The sequence below is a fragment of the Mus pahari genome, chromosome 21 (assembly GCF_900095145.1).
Source record: "Mus pahari chromosome 21, PAHARI_EIJ_v1.1, whole genome shotgun sequence".
Classification (NCBI taxonomy): Eukaryota; Metazoa; Chordata; class Mammalia; order Rodentia; family Muridae; genus Mus; species Mus pahari.
In genome coordinates, this window is record NC_034610.1 from 2,500,191 (window position 1) to 2,523,071 (window position 22,881).

General features: G+C 45.3%; 1 protein-coding gene across 3 annotated transcripts in view; it reads left to right on the forward strand.

Annotated features, from left to right (window-relative positions):
- Window positions 1-22,881, forward strand: part of Zdhhc14 (zinc finger DHHC-type containing 14) — a 261,329-nt gene that overhangs the window by 177,601 nt on the left and 60,847 nt on the right. For all 3 annotated transcript variants that reach the window (XM_021221201.2, XM_021221200.2, XM_029532868.1), the window contains exon 3: window positions 14,611-14,769. In XM_021221201.2, the coding sequence (XP_021076860.1) occupies window positions 14,611-14,769 (159 nt within the window). The remainder of the gene's footprint in view (window positions 1-14,610; window positions 14,770-22,881) is intronic.

A 22,881-nucleotide genomic window follows, 5' to 3' on the forward strand; every position in this document is an offset into this window, starting at 1 on the left:
TCCAGGAAAGAGTCAAGAAGAAAAGTCCTGGGGGACCTGGGACTCACAGTGGAAGAGTCGGGAGCTGTCTTTCCATGTCAGTGGGCATCTGATTGAACGTGAGAAGTGGAAATGACAGAAAGAGGGGAAATTCATATGGGAAAGAAAGAAACTGGAACCAGATGCTTGTTTCCAAGGCTTCAAGGAAGCCAAACTGAAACACCTCCCCACCCCCACCCAATAAATAAGAATTAGAAGCAGCTGAAATGCATGGCAATGGGAAAATGGATCTTTACAATGTTGCAGAACTCTGTGACAACCGTTACTAAATATCTCACTACACTAACTACACTGTTTGGCTATGCTAACAAAATGGCTCAGTGGTGGAGCGCTTGCCCGGCATGCTCTGGGCTCAGTCTCCAGTGTTGAAAACAGAAAAGATCAACAGCTTATAAATGTTGTCTGGGATAGCACATGCAAATACAAAATACAAAATCGTGTCTGCATTGTGATCTTAAGATGATAACATCCAGAAGCCTAAGGAAATGACCAAAACTACAAGGAGGTGTCTCTCTCTTTTCTTTTTTCTTTTTTAACTGATAGACTGGTGAGTGATTTCAATTGCTCCTGTGTTCTTTCAGTTTCTGATCAGTAGACAAACCAATCAGTGCGATTGCAGAAAGTTGAGTAGATGGCTGTTTAAAACTCATTGCTCACTGTGTTCCTAGATGGGGCAAGTTCCAGTTTTGCTCAAAAGGATGCCTTACCTTCAGGACACTGAGGTCCAGTGGTTCTCCTACTTGACTCTCACAGGCATTCTGGGGGTTAGGCTTAGGCTTCAGCTTAGGGTTAGGATTGGATTAGGGTTAGGGTTATGGAGGCACTAATGGGAAAAAACTGTGAAAATAGCCAATGGCTACTGCAAGCAGGACATATGGACATGGTGAGCCACTGTGATGGCCCCTGTGTCTGTTTGCAAACACGATAGAGCATAAGGAATTATAAAACTGAACTGTTTCCACTGGGAATCGGAAACTGAGATGTGGCCAGCACTTAGTTTCACTTAACTACGCCCTTCAGGAGGGGTTCATGGAGCCCAGGTTTGGACCATGGCTGTGTTAGCTGGAACTAGTTGCAGGCATTCCTTTATGGGAGATATCTCCAAGCATGTGTGAGACCTGGAGCTGTCCCTGGGACTGATATTCACTCTTCTTCATTCATAGCCTAGTAGGGGAGGGAAGTGCCTCATCTGGATGCAGCAAGAAGAGCCAGAGGCTATTCAGAGTTTTGTCCATCACCTGTGAGCAGCTCTGAAGTGCCAGGGCCTGGGCTGGGGTGAGGATCCCCTTCCTTGATCCATTTTAGAGTCCCCAAGGAGGCCAGGCATTTTTCATGCTATTTTCTTTTTCTTCTTTAACACATGTTTGATGACTAGTTTTGATTGCCATGTTGAGTAGATTAAGAAATATCTATGGAATTAGTGTGGCACACCTCTGGGTGTGTCTGTGATTGTGTCTCTGGAGAAAATTAGATGCTGAGGCCTCTGACACAATCGATGGATTCATCTTTTATAAGTTCTTTAATAGGAGAGCATCATTGGGAGGTCACATAAGTAGGAGGTGGAGCTAAGTTGGGGGACATAATACTGAGGAAGTGTTTCAGGGAGGGGGGTGCCTTATCCTCCCCCTGCATTCCCCATCTTTCTGCCTTTTTGTTGGAAAATTTAAAAAACAAACACACTGTGATTCTTAGGATCTCACAAACCCTTAATTAGTCTGAGAAAGCCCCCAAAGGCACTCTGAACTCAGGCCTCTGAGTCTCCTCCTGTCCACCAAGAAGTGACTCAGTCACATGTTCCTGCCACTGTGAGGTACGTTCTGCCCAAGCACAGGAGGCCAGGCAACTGGGAATGAGCCCTCCGTGACCGTGAACCCAATACCAGATATTTCTCTTAAGTAGTTTGTGTCAGGTATCCTGGCCACAGTGACAAAATGTAACATACCATACACACTTCATCTCTTATAAACCATGCAATCCGCAAGTAAATGAGTTTCCCCTAGAGACCCCAAATCACCATGTGGGTGTGCCACCAAGCCAGAATGTGCCCTAACATCTAAATGTGAGAACCGGCATCCTAACATCAGATAAGCCTGGCAACACATCTGACAGTGTAGCTGCCTGAGGGTTGTCATGGCAGATGCAAACACAGCTGACTCAGTCGGAGATCCTGTGTTTGGCTGTGAGGGAGTGAGTTTAGCTGGAAAGCTAAACACCTATATATATATATATTGCCTTCCCAGAGTCCTAGGAACTGGCTTTTCTTAGTATCTGAAAGTTTGCAGAGACAGTGAGAAACACAGGTGTTTGTGAAATACCTAACAAAAATATTTCAGTCTCTCCACTCAAAGGGCTGTCCGAAGGGAAAAGCCAGGAGAGACAGTTGGCAGGTGTCTCATGTGAGGAGTGAGCCTCGGTCAGACCTGGCGACTGAGGACTGACACCCAGAGCTCTGCAGCCCATCTATGACACGAGACCTAGGGCCTTTGTCACAAAGGAACAGGACAAACCTTGATGCTTCAAAGAGAAAACATATACAGAAACTTCACTAGACTCCATGTGGCTGGGCTGAAGCGCCATGCTGGCGCGCTGTTCATGCCTGGGGTGCGATTAGAGGCCGGGGTAGGACCAACAGCTTCTGAGATCACCATGCTACACCTCTGGGCACATGTGGGTGAGGGTCTCTCACAAGAGGAGTCAGTCTCACAGGGTACCACATTCCACTTTCTGGCTGCTGTAGGATTGTAGCCATATCATAATCCAAAAATGTATTCAGCCCAACTGCAAATATCAGTCTCCAGCTTAGCTATTGTCCTGTATATATATATATATATATATATATATATTGCTATATAGGAAGTGGTAGCCATTTCAACCAATTGCAAGAACTATAAACCCATTTCTCTCTGTTTTCTATCAGACACAACAGATATTTACAGAGTGATTGGCCATCTCTGAAAAATCAATGCTGAAACATTCAGTAATGCACACATACATACACACACACACACACACACACACACACACTGGTCCTAATAACCACAGGAACTTGATAATAAACCATTCAACCTGATTCTCTCAGTTCTTACAATGTGATCTCACCATGTAGATAGGATTCCTTATTAGAGAATGTATAAGCACCAATATGTTGCCAATCATAAAATCACATTTAGATGCATCTGAATTCTGTCTGATTCTCATTTGGGGTCTTAGTGGTGGCATTGGAAGGTGTCATGGGCCAGCAAACTGTTTATGAGGTGTGGGCTGAAATGGCAGTTATCTTCCAGACTGTCTTTGGAAATTAGGAAAGCAGGACTATTTGGCTTTACTCATTATTACATTAGTACAAATGTGCTAAATTGAGAGTATTGGCCCACTGTGGGATTGGGTCTAGGCTAAGTGTTGGATGCTTATCTACTTGGTCCTTTTACACATTGACGTCTGTTTATGAGAATTAAAAAAAAAAACACCATATGAGAAGTAATTTTTCCATAACTATAGTTAAATACACAAGATAACTAACTTATTAAGAGAAACGTTTCATTTTGGTTCACCGATCCACTCTGGAAGTCCCAGTGGGTGGAACCACTGTTCTGGGCCCCTGGTAAGGCCCTTGATGGCATCTGAGGGAGCAATGTGTCAGAACAAACGGTTCATGTCGCAAGTCAAGAGAGGGCTGGGAAGCCAGGGTCCCATAATCCCTTTCAGGATGTATTAGTTACTTTCCCATTGTTGTGACCAAAATCCTGATGTGAAGCAATTTAGAAAAGAGTGTTTTCTAACTTACGGGTTAAGTTAGAGTTTGAGGGGACACATTCCACCACAGCAGTGGGAGCAAGAAACCAGCTAGTCACATGGCCTCTATGTCAAGAAGCAGAGAGCAGATAGGAAGTACATCTGAGCTGTAAAACCTCAAGGTGCCACCCCCATGACCTACTTTTTTCCATGTACTGCCACCAGCTGGGGATCAAGCATTCAAGCCCAGGAGCCTAAGGAGGACATTTTACATTTAAACCATATAGCAAGGGTCAGGCCATCAGTGACCTAAAGACCGGCCATAGCTCCCTTCTTCTAAGGATTCACAGTACCTCCCAAGAGGGCACCCTGGGGACCTGGCCTTTAACGCATAGACTTATCCAACCCACAACAGAGAACACAGGCAAGTCACTCAGTAGTGCCCAGAGTGAACCACACAAATGTTAGAGTCCAAAGTGAAGCTGTGGACGGTGGAATCAGAAGACTGGATAGCGGGAAAGGCTGGTATAGAGTTCTACACGCAAAGATAAGCACCTTCTCTGCCTTTACCTTTGCACAGCCAGAGAGGTTCTGTCACACAGTGGGTGCCGATCTCAGACAACATGGCTCTGTGTCTTGACTCTCGGTGAAGTGCCCCTCCCACCCACCCCCTTGGTTTCTCCCAGTGCAATGTCTACATAATAATCTCTGCAGATCAAAGAATTAATTCCAGTAGCATAAGGTGGTTTTCTTAGAGGTAAATGTTCTTCAGGGTTGATGTATGTATATTAAAGGACCCGGGTTTCTGACTTAGCCCCCCCACATTATCCTAGGAGACAGCTTGAGAGCCCAAGATCTTGGAGTGGCCCAGCCATGGCTGAAGGAACCTCCTCCTCTGGGCTTCAGGAATGACGCGAGTCTCTGAATAATGTCTTACACACAGTCTTCTAGGAAATCACAGAGGACAGCTTCTAGAAATGATTAATGAAATCTTCGAACTTGTAATTAATTTCCTCCAAACAGCCGAGGCCTTCCCACACCACCTACGTTTGTGACTGTCAGGACATTCAAATATCCTCAGTCTCCTGTGAACGTTTTATGCCCCAGCTAAAACTCAGTTTCAAAAAGAACATTTTTTTTCTCACTATGAAGCAATACATTTTGCTAATGAAAACTTGAAAAGTATAAAGAAAATTAAAATAGATTTTAACCTAAGAGTGCTTTCAGTCCTAAGTCAAAGGTATCTGCAGTTAACATCTTGACACATCCTGGTTTGTCTCTGAATAACATATTTTACACAAACATTTGGTCACATTGTACATTACTATTTTGAAAGTGATTTCCCCCTTATAAGCTGTTCACCATCCTACCTCATCTTTACTGGGCTTATCATAGTTCAGTGTATGATCAAATCATAGTTTATCTGCCCTCAAGTTAACTCTGCAGTTGTTCTCAGGTTTTAATAATAAGTGGCCATGTTGTCTTCAACGTTCATGACGTTTCCCTTACGCCAAATACATAAACTCCTATTGTGCTATTCCTGGGCCAAGTGATTTATATAGTTACAGATTTGTTGTTATTTTATGTGTGGGAGCGTTTGGCCTGCATGCACGTATATACAGGTACCACACGTGTATGGTGCCCACAGAGGCCAGAAGAGGGTGGTGGATCCCTTGTAACTGGAGTTACAGATGGTTTTGAGCCACAGTGTGGGTGCTGAGAACTTGCAAGTGCCCTTCATCACTGTGCCATCTCTCCAAGCCCAGAGCTTTGCCTTTAAAGTTGTGATAGACAGGAATTCCTTGCCCCCCACAAAGGTTATGCTAGTTTATATCTCTACCAAAAGCATAAAAACTTGTATTTCTGCTTTTAACATCGCTGAGAAATGAACCTTAGGACACTTGTTTCAGGGAGTTAATCAAGACTCACAAACCTTTTTGAAAGTAAACTCCTGGGTTCTTCCCACCTTCTTTGTGTGAGTTGCCTGATAAGTTACACACATACACACACACACACACACACACACACACACACACATTCCTCTTAGAATATTTGTCTTTTTTACCTATTGGCAAGCATTTCTTCAGGGTTTCGTGATGCATGCAAAAATTGCTTTTATACTTAACCATTTGCACTTTATGTGAGTTTGACATATAATTTTTCAATTTTATATGAGAAAGCATCTATGTGTTCCTTATGCAGGTTGTTTTGCTATATATGCTTAATACCAGGGCCTGTAAGATGGCTCACTTGCCACTGGGCCCACTAGGCAGAGGGAAAAGACTAATCCTAGCAGGTTGACCTCAGGCCTCCATGCTGGTGTACATGTGTGCATATGTGCACACACACTCACACATACACATATAGATAAATAAACATAATAAAACATTTTTAAAATGACCTCAAATCTGTATGTTTTTTTAATTATGGGGTTTTTTGTTGTTGTTGTTGTTTTTGAATTTTTGCTACATATCTAAGAGGAATGGCTCTGGTTTTAGATTATTTCTTCCTCTTAAGCTGTTTATCACAAATCTATCTGTATTTCTTTGCTAATTCAAGTTCTGTTTATCAGGTAATAAATCTTGAGAGAATTTGTGTCTATTTAGTAAGCCCTGTTTCTTGGTTTCACTGTTCCGTTTATCCCTGGGCCTCTTATTACCCCTCATTATTTCTCTTTGCAAATGTCCTCAGCCATTTTTTTTTCAGGTGAAATACAGTTTTATCTTATTAAGTCTGTCAAGGTTTCTTGAATCATCTGTAGAGCTCATGGGCACTGAAATGGATGCACAAGGCCATCTGGGTAGAGTAGGTGTGATTCAAACACTGCATCTCCCTCCATGACACTGAGTGTCCCTGGGGGCGTGGGGTGTCAAAATCTCCTCAGAGACTCCATATTGTTTTATAGTTTGCTTCATATGGGTCCTACCTATTATTATTTGTAATGTATTTGTTCCTAGAGGATTCTACTGTACATGGAATAGAGAGAGAGAGAAAGAGAGAGAGAGAGAGAGAGAGAGAGAGAGAGAGAGAGGCTTGTATTAGTAATCTCATTGAAGATTTTTACTCATCCTAATGAGAAGCAAAGAAAGAGTAGGACCCCCCCCCCCGAGTGGGCACTTTTTTACTCTTTAAAGAACTGCACGTTTATAAATAACAGCCCCGCTTCTGTGCTGCTGACATCCTTAGCTCCCTTTCTCTCAGGGATGCAGATCGAATCTTATCATAGTGCGTGCCAAGTGAGACAGAAGCCAGCCCTCACATCCAGGTCCTCACCGATGCCCACTTATGGATGCCCCTTGAGCTTCCGTAGAAGCCTGTCAGATTTCCTGGTGGTGACACTGCCCACCGTTCCCTTTGTTCTCCTCTGCTTATCTTACAATCACGCACACACTGGCAAGCCAGGTCGATCCCTATCAACTTACAGTAGCCTGTCGGCTCTGACAGCGCAGAATCTGTGCCCCACAGAGTACAAAGACATGCAGATATTCGGAGCTTTGGCCTTCAGAAGAACTGACTTTCATTTACACAGCACAGCGGCTCTGTGTGTATGTGTGCAGGGAAGTCTGACAACGTTAGAAGAGACTTAAACTCTGCAGGGACAAAGGCACTTTTCTTCCTTTTATACTCAAGGACAAGGCTTTGCATCCAGCTGGGAAAGAGTGGCCCCCCAAATAAGATCATCATTAATCTTCATTTGTTATGAGCACAGGTTGGATTAGCTTGGATCTGCGTACCCTCAGAGAGAGAAGCCTTTGGTAGATGTAAGCCTTATATCACCTTTCCATGACATGAATGAACATGGCAATTCAAACTGTCTTGAGTATCTTGGTTACTTTTCTATGCTGTGATAAATACCATGACCATGACAGTTTATAGAAGAAAGAAGTTTGGGGGCTAACAGTTCTAGAGGGTGAGTCCATGACTATCATAGCAGGGAGCAGCAAGCAGGCAGGTATGGTGTTAGAGCAGCCGCTGAAAACGTATATCCTGAGACACAACCAAGAAGCAGAGAGAGCTAACTGGGAATGGTATGGACTTTTGACACCTCAAAGCCTGCTCCCAGTGACAGACCTCCTTCAATAGGGCCACACTTCCTAATTCTTTCCAAACAGTGTGTGCTGTTTGGAAAGAAACACACACACACACACACACACACACACACACACACACACACACACACACACACACTGATAGCATTCGCTGTTTCAGTTTTCTGAGACATGTGTTTCCCATAGAGGAATTTTAAGTCAGCAACATGGTTGCTCTGGAAAGAGATCTCATCCAAAAATCTTCTAGATCTGTGTGATCCGGTAGGAATGGTACACCTCTGTGTGATCTGGTAGGAATGGTACACCTCTGTGTGATCCAGTAGGAATGATACACCTCTGGCTGCCTGGTATACAGACACACCCTTAGTGTACACCTTTAATCCCTAACAATGAAGGTAAAGTTAGTTTGCCATGTTTGAAAGTGATGTCAGTGATGTCTAATTGAGGGGCAGACAAAGTGATGAGTTAGAAAGAGATTTGGCAGAATGAGTCAGAGAGAGGACACACCCTGCTCTCACTAGGAAGGACAGGAAAGAGAGGCTGCTTACAAGAGCAGTGAGGGAGAGAGATGCTCAGTCGTCAGTTCTGTCAAGTTCAGCTGAGTGCAGAGCAGTCCAGTTAAGAGGAGTTCAGGTCAGGTCAGTGCAGTTTCGGTTCATGGAATCCAGAGGCAGTTTTGCTAAGCAGAGCAATTCGGTAGCAGCTGAGAGAAACCAGTTTGAATCAGTCAGCCTGGAGATGAGTTTGGACCAGAACAGCTTAGTTGAACCAGCCAGCCAGAGTTTAGAAAGAGCTAGAAAGGGTGAGCCTGTTCAGCAGTAAGCCTCCAAGATGACAATTACGTCTGGGAAATAAAAGTTACTTTTACACTTCAAGTATTATTTATAGAAATATTTGGGTTTTAAAGTCACTGAATTAATTTTGAACACTGGCATTTCCCACGCTAACACATACAGCCATCTCATTGGCTTCACGAGGGCATATATACATGTACAAGATTCCCCTTGGTATCTACTCTAGACCACAGCTCGTGTCTTTTATGGTATTTTTCACATTGTGTCCCCAGGAGGAAAATACAAAGGACTAACATATTGGCCCCATCTCAGCCAACCAAGTGCTTCATTTGTGACTATAATAGATATATTGAGGTGATTTGTAAAAAAAAATTTCCTCTGAAAATATCTCAGATTAAAAATGTTTGAAAACCAGGCTTGGCTCTTTGGGGGGGGGCAACTTTCTATAACTAACCATATTGTATCAATTCTTTGCAAGTGGCATGGCTACTTCTCTGTTACCTTCATTCTTAGGTAACCACTGGGTTCTCCAGCTGGCAAGACTAAGAATTAGGGCTTAGTTTTTAGGACCCCAGCTAGCTTTTATAAGTGTGAGCTGAGAGCATCTATAAAATTACCGTTCTTAGCTTCTATGTAAGATGAGTATGTTGAAGAGTAGTGTCTCTCTCTCTCTCTCTCTCTCTCTCTCTCTCTCTCTCTCTCTCTCTCTTACTGAGGAGAGTCATAACAACAGCAGTGATTTCCAGAATTTCACAAGAGCCCAAGTCACCCGGGGATCTTTGAAAACTCAGATTCTGAACAAGGGGACTCAGAGTGGGGGCAGCATTGAACTGCTTCCTTTCAACCAAGCTTCTGATGGTACCAAGACTGCTGGCTCAGGGACCACACTTTGAGTGGCTTCTCCAGCAAAATACTATTCATGTATGGGATGTAAAATTCCTCTTTGTGAAGGGTTGGCCTGTGTGTTGTGGGATGTTTACCAGAATGCCTGGCCTCCATGCCAGGTTCCAGGAGTAGTCCCTCCTACTTGTGACAAATAAAGAAATGTTTCCAGGTGTCTTAGTCAGGGTTTCTATTCCTGCACAAACATCATGACCAAGAGTCAGTTGGGGAGGAAAGGGTTTATTCAGCTTACATTTCCACATTGCTGTTCATCACCAAAGGAAGTCAGGACTGGAACTCAAGCAGGTCAGGGAGCAGGAGCTGATGCAGAGGCCATGGAGGGATGTTCTTTACTGGCTTGCTTCCTCTGGCTTGCTCAGCCTGCTCTCTTATAGAACCCCAGACTACCAGCCCAGAGATGGCATCACTCACATGGGGACCTCCCCCCTTGATCACTAATTGAGAAAATGCCTTACAGCTGGATCTCGTGGAGGCATTTCCCCAACTAAAGCTCCTTTCTCTGTGATAACTCCAGCTGTGTCAAGTTGACACAAAACTAGCCAGTACACCAAGTATTTTCACATTTCCCCTGTGGACAGAATCACCCCCCAGATGAAAAACACTACCCTAAGGATCCCAACCATCGGCCAAGTGTGAGGTCTAGTCTGCAGTATGATTTGTTTGTACATTTGCATTAGCAGAATTCTGTTCACCGAATTTATCGGCTCTCCCTAGAACCTGTGCCACAAAGTACAAAGGATTTCTCCTGTCGTGCATTCATAGCACTTGGAAGACTTTCGGGCACCTAGTGGACATCTGTTGGATGTTTAGATTTGTTAAATCCATGACTGTGTGTGTAGCCGTGAACAACCATACTCCAAGACTGCAGTAGAGTCTTGTGGACCCGAGTATGAAGTTACATCTGCCCCCTGCCCTATCTTCACGCTGACTAAACTCCTGTTAGCAGAGGTTCCCACCACTCTGGCAGATGCCCCATCATCTGGTTAATGGTCTGTGAAACCTTGGTGCACAGGGGACTGCCGCTCCAGGTGAGGCCTTCAGCTGGAAAGAGAAGCTTAATCCACATCTTCAAAGGTGACGTTTTTTCCTCTCATGTTTTAAGACGGCAGTCTTAGTTACCTGTAGCAGCAGTTTAGAGTGAAAATCGGCTTCGTGATATAAGCATCCTGGTCTCTCAAAAGAAAACAATGGCTTCCCAGACCAAAGACAGACCTTGGAAACGCAGCCATATATTGAGGAACCGTTACCAGAAGTCTCTGGATAGCCCAAGACTCCCACTCCAGAGCCACGTAGCCAACCTCCTTTCTGCCCCCCCCCCCCAGGCCCTTAGTTCTCTGATTACAAGGACATAACCAAGCAAGTATACTTTATCATTTGCACCTCTCTGCCAGCAACTCCCAACCATTAGCAGGAGGGATCTTTATGAATGTAAAAGCCATTTCAGGCTTTTGTGTTTACCTTCAGAATACTTGTGCAAAATACCCTTGGGAAGTAGTAATTCCCAAGCTAACCAATTTTACCCCCCTCCTCCCAAATTCTAGTGTTCTTCAACCATTAGCTATTGTAGACTTGATTATTCTTTCTCAAGAGCTGTATTTAAACCACAAAGAGACACTCTAAGAAACAGAGGCACAATTGTTGTGTGCATGCACACACACACACACACACACACACACACACACAAAGTCCCACACAGAATAATTGGGGTTTAGACCAGAACATTCAGCTATACCCTTTATGCCACATACCTGGGGCTGCAGGCATTGAGGAGCTCAACGGGTGCCGGGCTTTGTGACCAACCACCAGCTTCAGTCTGAACGTTGAGGAAAAACTTTTGCCTTTAGGTTAATAATTGAATCCCCAGGTGCTGAGACCACCACTCAGTAGAGGTGCAGCAGAGCCCAGTCGACAGAATAGATTGATGAATTAAACACAATGAGAGCCCATGGGTGCAAAAGAGCACCGCTACTCACCGGCTTTACTGTCAGAAGAGAAGCCTGAACTGGGCCTTTATCCACCCCACCCCCATGCCCCAGTGCAGAGACCACTGTGTATGTCCCCCAGCCGTGCAGCAGCTGGCTTCTCCTGAGAGCACAGGGCTACTGCAAGGTTTGGGGATACAGGCTCCGTGTTAAACTGCTATAGGAAGTGGGAGCTCCGAGGATTCTGTGGACATTTAGAAGGCTGCCTGGGGGTTGTTGGGGAATGGATGAAGCTGATACAAAAGGCAATGAGTGACTCTGGTCCAGAGGCACGGGTAGACTAGACGGGGGTCAGTGGCTGGGCAGGCAGCCACAGAAGATGTCCTAACCTGCCTGGGAACCACCCAGCACCTGCGCGGCAGGGGCAGCCCTTTGTGAACATTGTCCCATTATTTTGTTGTTGTTTGTTTGTTTTTCTTTTTTTAATCTCTGATTGTCCCTGACGGCAGACGTGGGCCCTGAATCTGGTCTTCTCACCTTTTTTTTTTTTTTTTTTTTCCTTTTTTTTTTTTTTTTTTTTTTTTTTAATGTATCAAATTTCCAATTATCTCATTCAAAAGTTTGGGGGTTTTGGGCTAACTTCTTAAGCTACAGCTTGCTCTGTCGGTTGAATCCTAGTTTTCGGCTCACCTTGTATCCTGAAAGCTTAATCTTTCCTAAAGAAGTGCTTTGGAGGTATATAATCAGTAGGGTCTGTCTGTTGTGAGGAGCGCCCACAGAGGCTTACTCTGTCAGGCCCTGCTATGCAAAGGTAGGCTTTGTCCAAGGCGCTGGTGCTGCCTGCTCTGGCATTGCCAGGTATTTGCCATGGGAGTTCATCTCCAAAGCTTTCAGATGCAACTTACACAGGTATTTGATTGGGTTTCTTCTTTGTAACTGATCTTTTGGTGTTTTAAACCCCTGTTTGGAAGTGCTAAGTATACCCAGTTCATGTCACAGATGATGTAAAACTATCGAGTTACTATTTTAGGCTTCAAGGCCACCCAGCCGGTGTTCGCAGAGCTCTTCCCTTGTCATTGATGTGCCCTGAGTCTGTCCTTTCCAGCCAGTGCTTAGGGAGGTCACCTCATCCAGTTCTGACTCCTCCCTTCCCAGCAGGCTCATTAGATGCTGCCAGCCTTAACATCACTTGATGGGGAGATCACCCAGATGCCATTCTGGGGAAAGATACCAAAATCAGTATCCAGGTTAAGTAGCCATGGCCCGAGAGCTGGCTCCATGGCTACTTATGGTTTTAAGCAAGAGGTCTGGTCTCTGATGAGCTGTTGTGTAAGATAGATATTGTGTGGACCTCACCCCACAGTAGTGGTTCCAGCCTTGGCCACCGATTGGAGTATCTCGGAGGAGCCTTTTAAATCACCAAGCCTCACTCTGCCCACCCCAGTAAGGTCAGAGTTCCGAGGCCAAGACAAGGACACCCTTTGTTTCAGAGCTCCCCAGATAACTCCTGCCTGGGTTGTTTGTGTGGAGGGTCTGTGTTGATGACGACACTAATGCCTGCCATGTTGGGAGTCTGCAGAAGTGTGGCATGTGTGGTAGTGGGTGAGAGTTAACAGAGCAACTACCTTCAATTCGCCAGCTCCGAAGATCCCTGGAACCACTCCAGTCTTGCTCTTCTCTCTGACACTGGATGGTCACATTACAGCTGCCTGCCCCAAACCTTAGGATGGCTGTGGGGAACCAGCATGTACGCAAAGCTAGAGGCCATACCTTCTTCCAGAGCAGGAGTCTCAATTGTCGTGCCCATCAGGTAGAGAGTCAGTGTATGCAGGGTGGGGGCATAACCAGTTGGCCACTTACTCTCATGGGAGGCCAGGGAGAAGGACCAAGCTCGGAGATATGGAATCTTTAAAAAATAGACTTAGGAGCCAGCTCTATGAATAAAGGTGCTTGCCACCATACCTGACCACCTGAGTTCTAACCCTGGAACCCACACAGTAGAAAGCAAGTTGCATATGAGCAGAGGATGGCCTAGTCGGTCATCAATGGGAGGAGAGGCCCTTGGTCCTGTGAAGGTTCTATGCCCCAGGTTAGGGGAATGCCATGGCCAGGAAGTGGGAGTGGGTGGGTTGGGGAGCGGGTGGGGGAGGGGATAGGGGATTTTCAGAGGGGAAACTAGGAAAGCAGATAACATTTGAAATGTAAATAAAGAAAATATATAATAAAAAAATTAAAAGAAAGGAACTGACTCCCTTAGCTTGTGTATACATACACACACATACCTACACACACACACACTCATATACATACACAAGCACATACATACATACTACACACATATACATACACACATGCATACACACATACATACACATACACACATACATGTGCACACTCACACCCACACACATTCAGAGTATGCTCCTCCTTCCCCACACACAAATAAGTGTAAATCTTTGAAAGAAAAAAGATATATTTGTATTTTCCTTATCATTTTAAAAACAGGCTCTAAAAATAATTTTAAAAATTTCTAAACAAAACACAGATGTGATTTTTTTAAAAATACATATATCTATTAAATAATTGCTCAAGAAAATACCTGTTTTTAAAATGGATATTCCTTCCTGCCTTCCTATACTACTACGTTTGAGGCTAGCAGGCAAAGCAGGGAGATGCTGCTGCTAGCTTTTAAGAACTCAATTCAAGGAGGAAAATGAAAGAGATCATTGAGTTAATTGGGACAAGACTAGCTGCTGTAACAAAACCAATATTCTAGGGTTTTGACCCAAGTTTAGTGAACTGGTAGCCAGATCAGGGGGAGCCCACCCCACCCCTTTCAGATACTTGGGTACCTCTTACCAGGTAGCCCTAAGGCTTGTCCCCATGCATGCCCTGCAGAGGAGGGAGTGGATATAGCCCAGTGGAGATCATCTCTCAACTAGCTGGGCCATATGCCGTTTCAGCCTTGAAGCAGAGCACCAGCAGGAACAGGCTCAGCCAGAATCTCCATTAAGCAACCCTTGCACGTGCTAACCCAGAGCGGTCAAGCGTGGTGGCCGCTGCCCTAGAAACACTGACCACAACTAGACGTGGCCCCTGGACCGGGAGACAGGGACCCCAGAGCTGACATGGTGTTCTGAACGTGTGTGCTGTGTTTCCTTCTTCCGGCAGATATCGCCAACGGCACCAGTTCAGGGGGGTATCGCCCGCCTCCCAGAACTAAAGAAGTCGTCATCAATGGCCAGACAGTGAAACTAAAGTACTGTTTTACCTGCAAGATTTTCCGCCCCCCTCGAGCCTCCCACTGCAGCCTGTGTGATAACTGCGTAGGTGAGTAGGACCCGGGATGCTGCAAGAGCAGCAGGCACCTGCTTGGGTGCTAAAATGGAGGGGACCTGTCCTTAATGCATCTACTAAAGGCTAATGTGTCAATGCCCTAGTTGGTCTCCACTGAACACAGTCACCAGGTCTCCACTGGACACTGTTTTACTGTGGGTTTTTTTTTTTTAACCCTGCCACACCCCAGATCTTCTTTCCCAGCCACTGGACCTTTGTTCCCCCTGGATGCCAGATAAGCAGATATGTGAAATAAATCCATTGCAGCCCTGGGCCTTTCCATTGCCCGACAGCTGGCTGAACACATTAAAGCATGTTCTCTGTGCATTTCCCTACCCTTCCCCACTGCTGGGAAGTGTCTGTTGGAGACTAGGGAGGCCTTGGATCTGAAGAAGGGAAAGAGATAGAAACAGCCAACTTCCACGTGGAGCTAAACCTTAGACAGGGGGGACAGGCAGAGAGAAGGTGCCAGCTTGGAGGTCCCTGGCTATATATAGCCTGCCATGACCCAACTCTGGCTTCTGCAAGTGAATTGAATCCTAGACCCTAGGGTTTATGGCATGGCTTCCTCTTCCTTTAGACTGAGAGCTGGTATTCATAGCCATCCTCTGTCCTAAAGATAGAACCCCAGAGAAGACAGTGACAACAGGGATAGAGTAAGGCTTGGCCACACTGCAGAAGACCGCAGTTCCTATAGCTGGCCTCCAAAGACGTGAGAATGAAAACATTGCCCCTTCCCTTGTGCCTGGAAGGAGACAGGCACCCTCAGAACCATGCCTCTGTCAGAAACACATTATTGATTTCCATCACTCTCTTTCAGTCTCAGAATTTTCTAGTCTCAATTCTGCCTGAGAAGAAATAAATACATTTTACAATGTAACTCCTGCCACACCAAGAAATTGTATCCATCTTAAATTCACTTTATCCTTACATTAATCTGTACTTTGATACCAGGGCCATGTTTTCTCAGTCTGTATTTGTCTTGGTTTTTATTAACTTAAATTTCTGTTAGTTTGTGATCCACTGTGGCAAAACTTGGGCTTTCTTCTCCTTTCCCATGTAGTAAGGAGCCAGGGGTGTGGCATGGGGTGGCCAGGCTCCACATGTTCCCTGTATGACTTAGACAAGCTACTTAGACCTTGCTGTGGTTTCTTCATCTTTGTAGTGGGCAGTTGAAAGATGACACAGACAGACAGGCACAAATTAGACAGAATAATCACAGGTTTAGAGGACATATTCGCTGCTGTTACTGTTGTTGCTGCTGCTGCTGCTGCTGTTGCTACTGTTACTGCTAGTACCTAGATGTTTTTGAGTGGCTTTGTCTAGGCAAGTACTTGATACGATGCCATGCTCTCAATTATGAAAGCAGAATCAGACCCTGTCCTCCATGCAGGGCACGTGGGGTCCCTATAAGGCTGTATGACAGGCTTAGGTGTGATTGGGTACCCTTTGTGGCAACCCCTACCCCAGTGGCTATTCCAAACCTTGAGGACATTTGGGGCTAGACAGCATGGTGGCTTCAGTGTCATCCAGGGAACAGCCTGAAGGGCTGATGAGCAGCTTCAGGATCTTTTCTTAGGTTTGCATTTGGCCCCTGGGTCTGGTGCAGGATACAGATCCAGGCCATCATGTCAGCACCCTGGTTATTGTCCATGTTCTCTCCTGTGTGTGCTGGGGGTGGGGGTGGGCGCATTATCCCAGGGTGCATTCTGATTAAATAAGAATGTTGTCTACAGGTCTAAAATGTTTCCTTCCTTACCATTTGTGAAATCTGTACCCATTTCTAGCCACCTTTTGTCCCCACTTGCTCATTTCTACCCATTTGTCTCAATCCTGTTTCCTTGTCTCTGGACTAGAACTGTAATCATGCTTAAAAAGGAACCTTCCCCATCTCATAGTTGGTTATGGTTTGAAAATTCCTGTAAGAGTCTTGTCACTTCCTACAGATTCATATAGCCCCAATTCTGCCCCACATTGCCCACAGGTACACGTGTCTCTTAAAGAATCCAGACAAACAAGGTGTAAATCTCCTTGCCAAAATTACATGTGAATTTTCATAGTTGGTAGCATGTTTTTGCCATAGTAAAACAGTTTGAGATAGTGTCTCCTCTGGTGGGCTCTACCGATTGTGAAAGTGAGAGCCACCAGCCCATGATGACAGGAGTCATCTTTCTAAGGACGTGGTCACAGCAACAGCTCGCATGCAAGCTTGGCAGTGTTCCACAAACCAGAGACACCAAAGGCAAAAGAGAGAAGGTGACAAGGCCTAGGAGCAGGGGACAGGGGGCAAGAAGAGGAAGCCCGGTCTGAGAGGACGGGCTGATAGGGCCTGGGAGGTGTGGTCCACAGGGCTGGGGGCTGATCTCAACCAGGTCTCTGACAGGTGAGGTAAGAGGCAGTCAGGTTAAAGTAAAACTGTTAATTGCACTACATGCAGACACACACATACACAGACAGACACACAGAGAGCGGCAGGCAGACAGATACACACACAGAGAGACAGAGAGAGGGAGAGAGAGACAGAGGCAGAAAGACAGAGACAGAGAGGCAGACACATGCACAGAGACAGACACACACACACATAGACACAGACACCCATATATAGGCACACACATACAGTGATATCTAAGCCTACATCACCTTGGTTTTTTTTTCTAGTTAATTGCACAACACCAGCCTTTGGCGTGACAGGCCATAGATTAGACCTCTGCATTCAGGAAATAGAATGGCAGGCAGAAGTTTCCCACAGAGGAGCGTAATTGCAAGGTTGCTGCTGGTGTATTTTTAGATAGAAGGTTTTTTGTTTGTGTTTTTTTTTTAACCAAAACAGCTCTATTTTTACAGGAAGTAAAGAAGACAGTGGTGTGTTGGAAGCCCAGGTTAGAATATGGGCTTCCCTTCCCTTGCAGGAGTGGTTTTGGGTCATCACTTCCCAAGCATGGTGGATAGTTGCCCTCTTGAGTTATACGAGAGGAAACAGAGAAATGTAGATTTCTAGGTAAACTTGGAAAATTCTTTTCTTTGTTAAATACATTTTAGATGAGAGCCAAGTCATAAGAGCTTTGCATTCTTAGTTGAGGGATGAGCGAGAAGCTTTCTTGAGGGCCAAGTACTGGCAACACCACAGAAACAATAGGTAGAAGCTAAGGGCTGGGACCTGGCTTTCCACACACAGACCCAGGGCTCTGGTCTGGTTTTTAATCTCAGCCTGGAAGCTGAGAAAGTTTCTCATTACTCCCTGCTGTTTCCAACTCTATAAAACAAGGTGAGTCTAATCTAGCTTTTAAGTTTTGTCTAAGGATTAAATGAGGTTGTACCCGCTAAAGTGCCCCAGTTAGACATTGCACACACAAAGGGTCTGTCAGTATTGCCACTAACATCCCCACCCCACATCAGTAGTGCTGCACCCAGCTATCTGATTTAGACAAGATTCGGAGCCTAGGGAGACGGCTAAGTCAGTGATGTGTTTGACCTACAAGTGTGAGGACCTAAGTTCGGATCCCCAGCACCCTTGTACAAAGCCAGTTACAACAGTGCATGTCTCTAACCCCAGTGCTGGAGAGGCAGAGCCTGCAGCTTCCTGGCCAGCCAGCTGATCTAGCAGAATTTGTGAGCCTCATGGTCAGTGGATGAACTTGTCTCCAAAAATAAGGTACGAGTAGCTTAACAAGACTACAGATAGTGACTTGTGGCCTCAACACCTATGTATACACCAATGCATATATCCATACAAAAAGATACACACACACACACACACACACACACACACACACACACACACACATACGAACAAGGTTCATTCTGGCAGGTATAGACAGTACCTTGCTTTACTAGTAGGATTTTGACAACCTTCAATAATAAAAGAGAGCACCTTAATATTTTCTCTGTCTCTCTCACAAGGTTGTTGTTTAGCTGTGTGTCTACATGTCTGTCTCTTTCCCTGCATCCTCCTCCTCTAACTAGTTCCCTGGGTGTTACCATCAATCACGTAGGCACATCTGAAATAGACCGTTTGAGGCTGTCTGTTCATCTGGGCCATCTTGGCACTTACAAATATTTTGACATTTATTTGCGTTGGGGAGAGGCTGGGGTGCATGCATACATGCCATGGCCTGTGTATAGAAGTCATGGGACACCTTGCAGGAGTCTGCTCTCGTCCCTCCTCCATTTGTGTCCTAGGGATTGAACTCAGGTCATAAAGCCTTGTATCAGACTCACTGAATCATCTATCAGCCCCACAAAATACTTTTAAGCAACTAGTACCCAGGGTCTAGATCTGTCCCTGCTCTCTTAGGACCTCACACTTCTCCAGCCTTTAGGGCGAGGATGAGAAGAGGAGCTAATAAACAAAACAAAAGCCCATCTAAGTGACCCTGAGCAAGCAGCCTACACCCCTGCCCCAGAACCTGTTCTCAACCTTTCCCTGACTGGCAGCCCAAGTTGTTAGAAGAGCCAGCAGCTTTTACCACAATTACTGCTGTGTTGTTCTCAGAACTAGATTTTTTTCATTTTGATACTGTCTTATGTGTGTGGATGTCTTGCCTGCATGTGTGCTGCATACCTGGGTCCCAGTTATCCCTGGTACCAGCAAAGGCCAGTGGAGAGCACTGAACTGGGGTTACAGATGGTTGTGAGCCACCATGTGGGTGCTGGGAATCAATTCCTGTCTTCTAGAAGAGCAAATCAGAATTGGGTATTTTTAACATACGATCAATTGCTAATGAGAAGGTGCTCCCTTGATATTAGTCACACACTATGGATGAATCGATATTTTTTCAACCATGAAGATGGAAATTCATCTGTAAACTATTGCCTAGACGGAGGAATCTCAGGTACGAGCTAAGAATGACCCTCTGGAGCCATAGCTGTCTGGTCCTTGACCCACTGTGTTCCCTGGCTAAAGGATCTTCTCTGTACCTACAGTGCTTTAAAACTGCGTGGTCTGAGAGAGCAAAAGAGGGAATGCCCAACGTCCTGGAGCCACGCTAGGCCCTGGAAACACCCTCGGGCCATTGCTAGCCTCCTTCACCCGAGGGAGGCAAACCCCAGGCCATTGTCTTCTGTTCCCTCTGTCATTTCTGATCTGCCTGGCAACAGTGTCCTCTGCAGGGACCCAGTCTCCTATTGGTGCTGTCTGGAGCAGTACTTTCCCCACCCTCATTAAAGTCCATATAAACCACGCCTCATTTACCATGTGGTTCCCCCTGTCCCACAGCGCCCCCTCTGGTTGCTCTGTGATGCCTGCGGAGACTGGTGTATACCCTAGCTATGTGCTAACCACCAACACTAGACCCAAGGTCTAGTGTTGCTTCATGCAGTTCCCAGGGTTTGCGATGGCAGATGCCTTTAAACACAGGCTAGTGTGCCACAGTTACTTCTTAGATATTTAGGTCTGGTAAGGGAGCTGGTAATTTTGATAGAAATTGTATCCTGCAAGGAGAATGGCGAGAGATGGCTTCTGTTTTCTCCCGGGAACCTAAGCACACAGGGCTTTACCATGTGCCTCCAGAAATAGGTTTGCATCTCACCAACATTTCCTGAGCATGTATGTGTCAGGCACTATAGTACCCTAGATGCATCAAAGTAAGAGTCGGTCCTCAGAGACAGTGTTTAAGAGCAGAACACGCAGAGCCCAAGCCAGATGCATCATGTCTGTTACACTCCGTAGATAGACAGTATTTATATGGTGGTAAAGAGTATGGTTGAAAATTGTCATCCACATGCATGCATCAAATAATACTATATAAAATACAGGAAGCAACCATTATTAGAAAATGTAAGCATAGCTTGGTATAAGAGATGATGCTAGTGAGAAGCAACCTCCCTCCCTTCCTCCCTCCCTCCCTCCCTCCTTTATTTTAATCATTCAGGTCAACAAAATACAAAAAAAAAAAAAAAATCAAAGATGTCGATAAAAGGTGATATGTATGTAGAGATTTATTTCTATGAAATGTACTTGCCAATTATCAGCTGTTCATGTAGCATGAGCAGAAATGAATCATATTAGGCTTCAAAAAGATAAGCTCAAATATTAGAAAGCAGACAATGTGCAAACTATCATCTCATGACTGGTGGGAGAGAGTGGGGACTAGAAATCAACCGTAAGGATGGATGTACAAACAGCCAAACATAAGTTCTGAAGAGAGCCTTCCATCACCGCTTGAAGGGCAGTCTTCAATGCTACAGCTGTGACACACGTAGAAACTGACAATAGGAGGAACACAAAAGAACGCTACAGCATCCAGAGTTATAAATTATAATATTTATTCCTCCGGAATTTCAAGCACGTACACCATGAGCTTTGATTTCATTCACTCCCCTTTCTCTCCAGCTCCTCCCAAATTCATGCCGTCTTCCTTTGTAACCCACTGGGTCGAATGTGTGTTGCCCATATACACAAGGATGGGGGCCCAACCACTGTAGCATTTTCAGGCTACAAGGGGCCACACCTCTAAAGACTACTTTCCCTAGCTGTCAACAGATACTCATCCAGGACTCGGGGCTCATTTGTCCTTCCTGCACCATGCATGAGTGTTGACTGACTTGATCCTGTGAGGGTAGCCACAGCTCTTGTGGATTCATGAGCCCAGCAGTCCTGTCCTGTCCTGTCCTGTCCCAAAGACACTGGTTTTACAGCAGTCTTCCCAACCTCCGGCTCTTACAGTCCTTCCACTTCCTCACCCACTGTGTCCCCTGCACCTTGGGGATAGTGGGTGTGATATAGAGGTCTCGTCCACAGCCGAGCACTCTACCACGGTCACTGACTCTGTGCACTTTAATGAGGAGTGACTCTGCGTTAACTTCCCTCTGTCCCACAAAGATGCTTCTCTGATGACCTGAAGGCCCAGTCTACAGGAAGAGAGAGAGAGATGAATCTAGAGGCAGTTTGATGTTGTGTCCATTTAGCAAAATAATAGAGCAGGTTCATGTTCTGTATATACACATACACACACACACACACACACACACACACATGCATATTTTTTTTAAAAGGCATATAATTTGCCAGCCCTGAAATTTCTTCTAAGTTTTTCATGGATCCAGCTGTGTTCTGTTGGCTCATGGCCATTCAATATTTCACACCCCCGGCACACTGTGGGTGGACTCAGGCAGTACTGAGCGGAGAAATGCTGGACAATTAGATAATGAGCATCATGTCCCTTAATTCTGAAAGCCTAATACATACTTACAAGCTTTAAAAAATGACAAGACATGAAAACAGTTTGGCTCATTGGAATAAGCTAAGTTCTGTTTTCTAAAAAGGTTGAAAGCGTTTCCAATTGAGAACTAAGTGAAACAGCATGAGTCTGTTTTAAGGGAGGAAGGATGTTTATTTAAAAAAATCCCATTCCAGACCCGTGGGGATGTAATTATTGTCTTCTCTGGATAAAGATGTGACAAGCTTCCACAGAGACCGTCTGTAGGAAGACGAGGCCTGTAATTGGGTGTGGCCGATTACCTCAGGGGTTGGTCCCTGTGTGCTCCTTGTCCCTCACAGACAAGTAATAGACTTTATGAAATGTAAGACACTGACCACTGTCACTGGCCTATTGCCAGTTTCACTGCCATCTTGCAAGGCGAGCTAGCAAGTTGCATTTATTTACGACCTTGCATAAGCTGGCCAGGTTTTGGAAGATGCTGGTCGGGTTTCAGTAGATGATGCTGGCCAGAGCCTGTCAGACCTCTTGAAGGCTGGTAAGCATGTATGACCCCTTATCCTGCTATCTCCACCTGCAGCTCATGCTCACACACATTCTCGTTCACTGATTGCTAGTGGGACCCACAAAAGCCCCTGATGTTAAGCTTAGGAAAAGCCCCTTCTCGCATGGCTGAAGTCTGCGGATCCAGAAGGTCCATATCCACTTTTAGAGCCCTGCTGGGAGTCTGATCTTTCTTGAGGGGGACCAGAGTCTGCCTTCCACACACACACACACACTGTGGTGTGAATATACCTGCCACAAGAAAGAAAGAAAGAAAGAAAGAAAGAAAGAAAGAAAGAAAGAAAGAAAGAAAGAAAGAAAGAAAGAAAGAGAAGGAAGAAAGAAAGAAAGAAGAAAGAAAGAAAGAAAGGGAAGAAAGAAAGAAAGAAAGAAAGAAAGAAAGAAA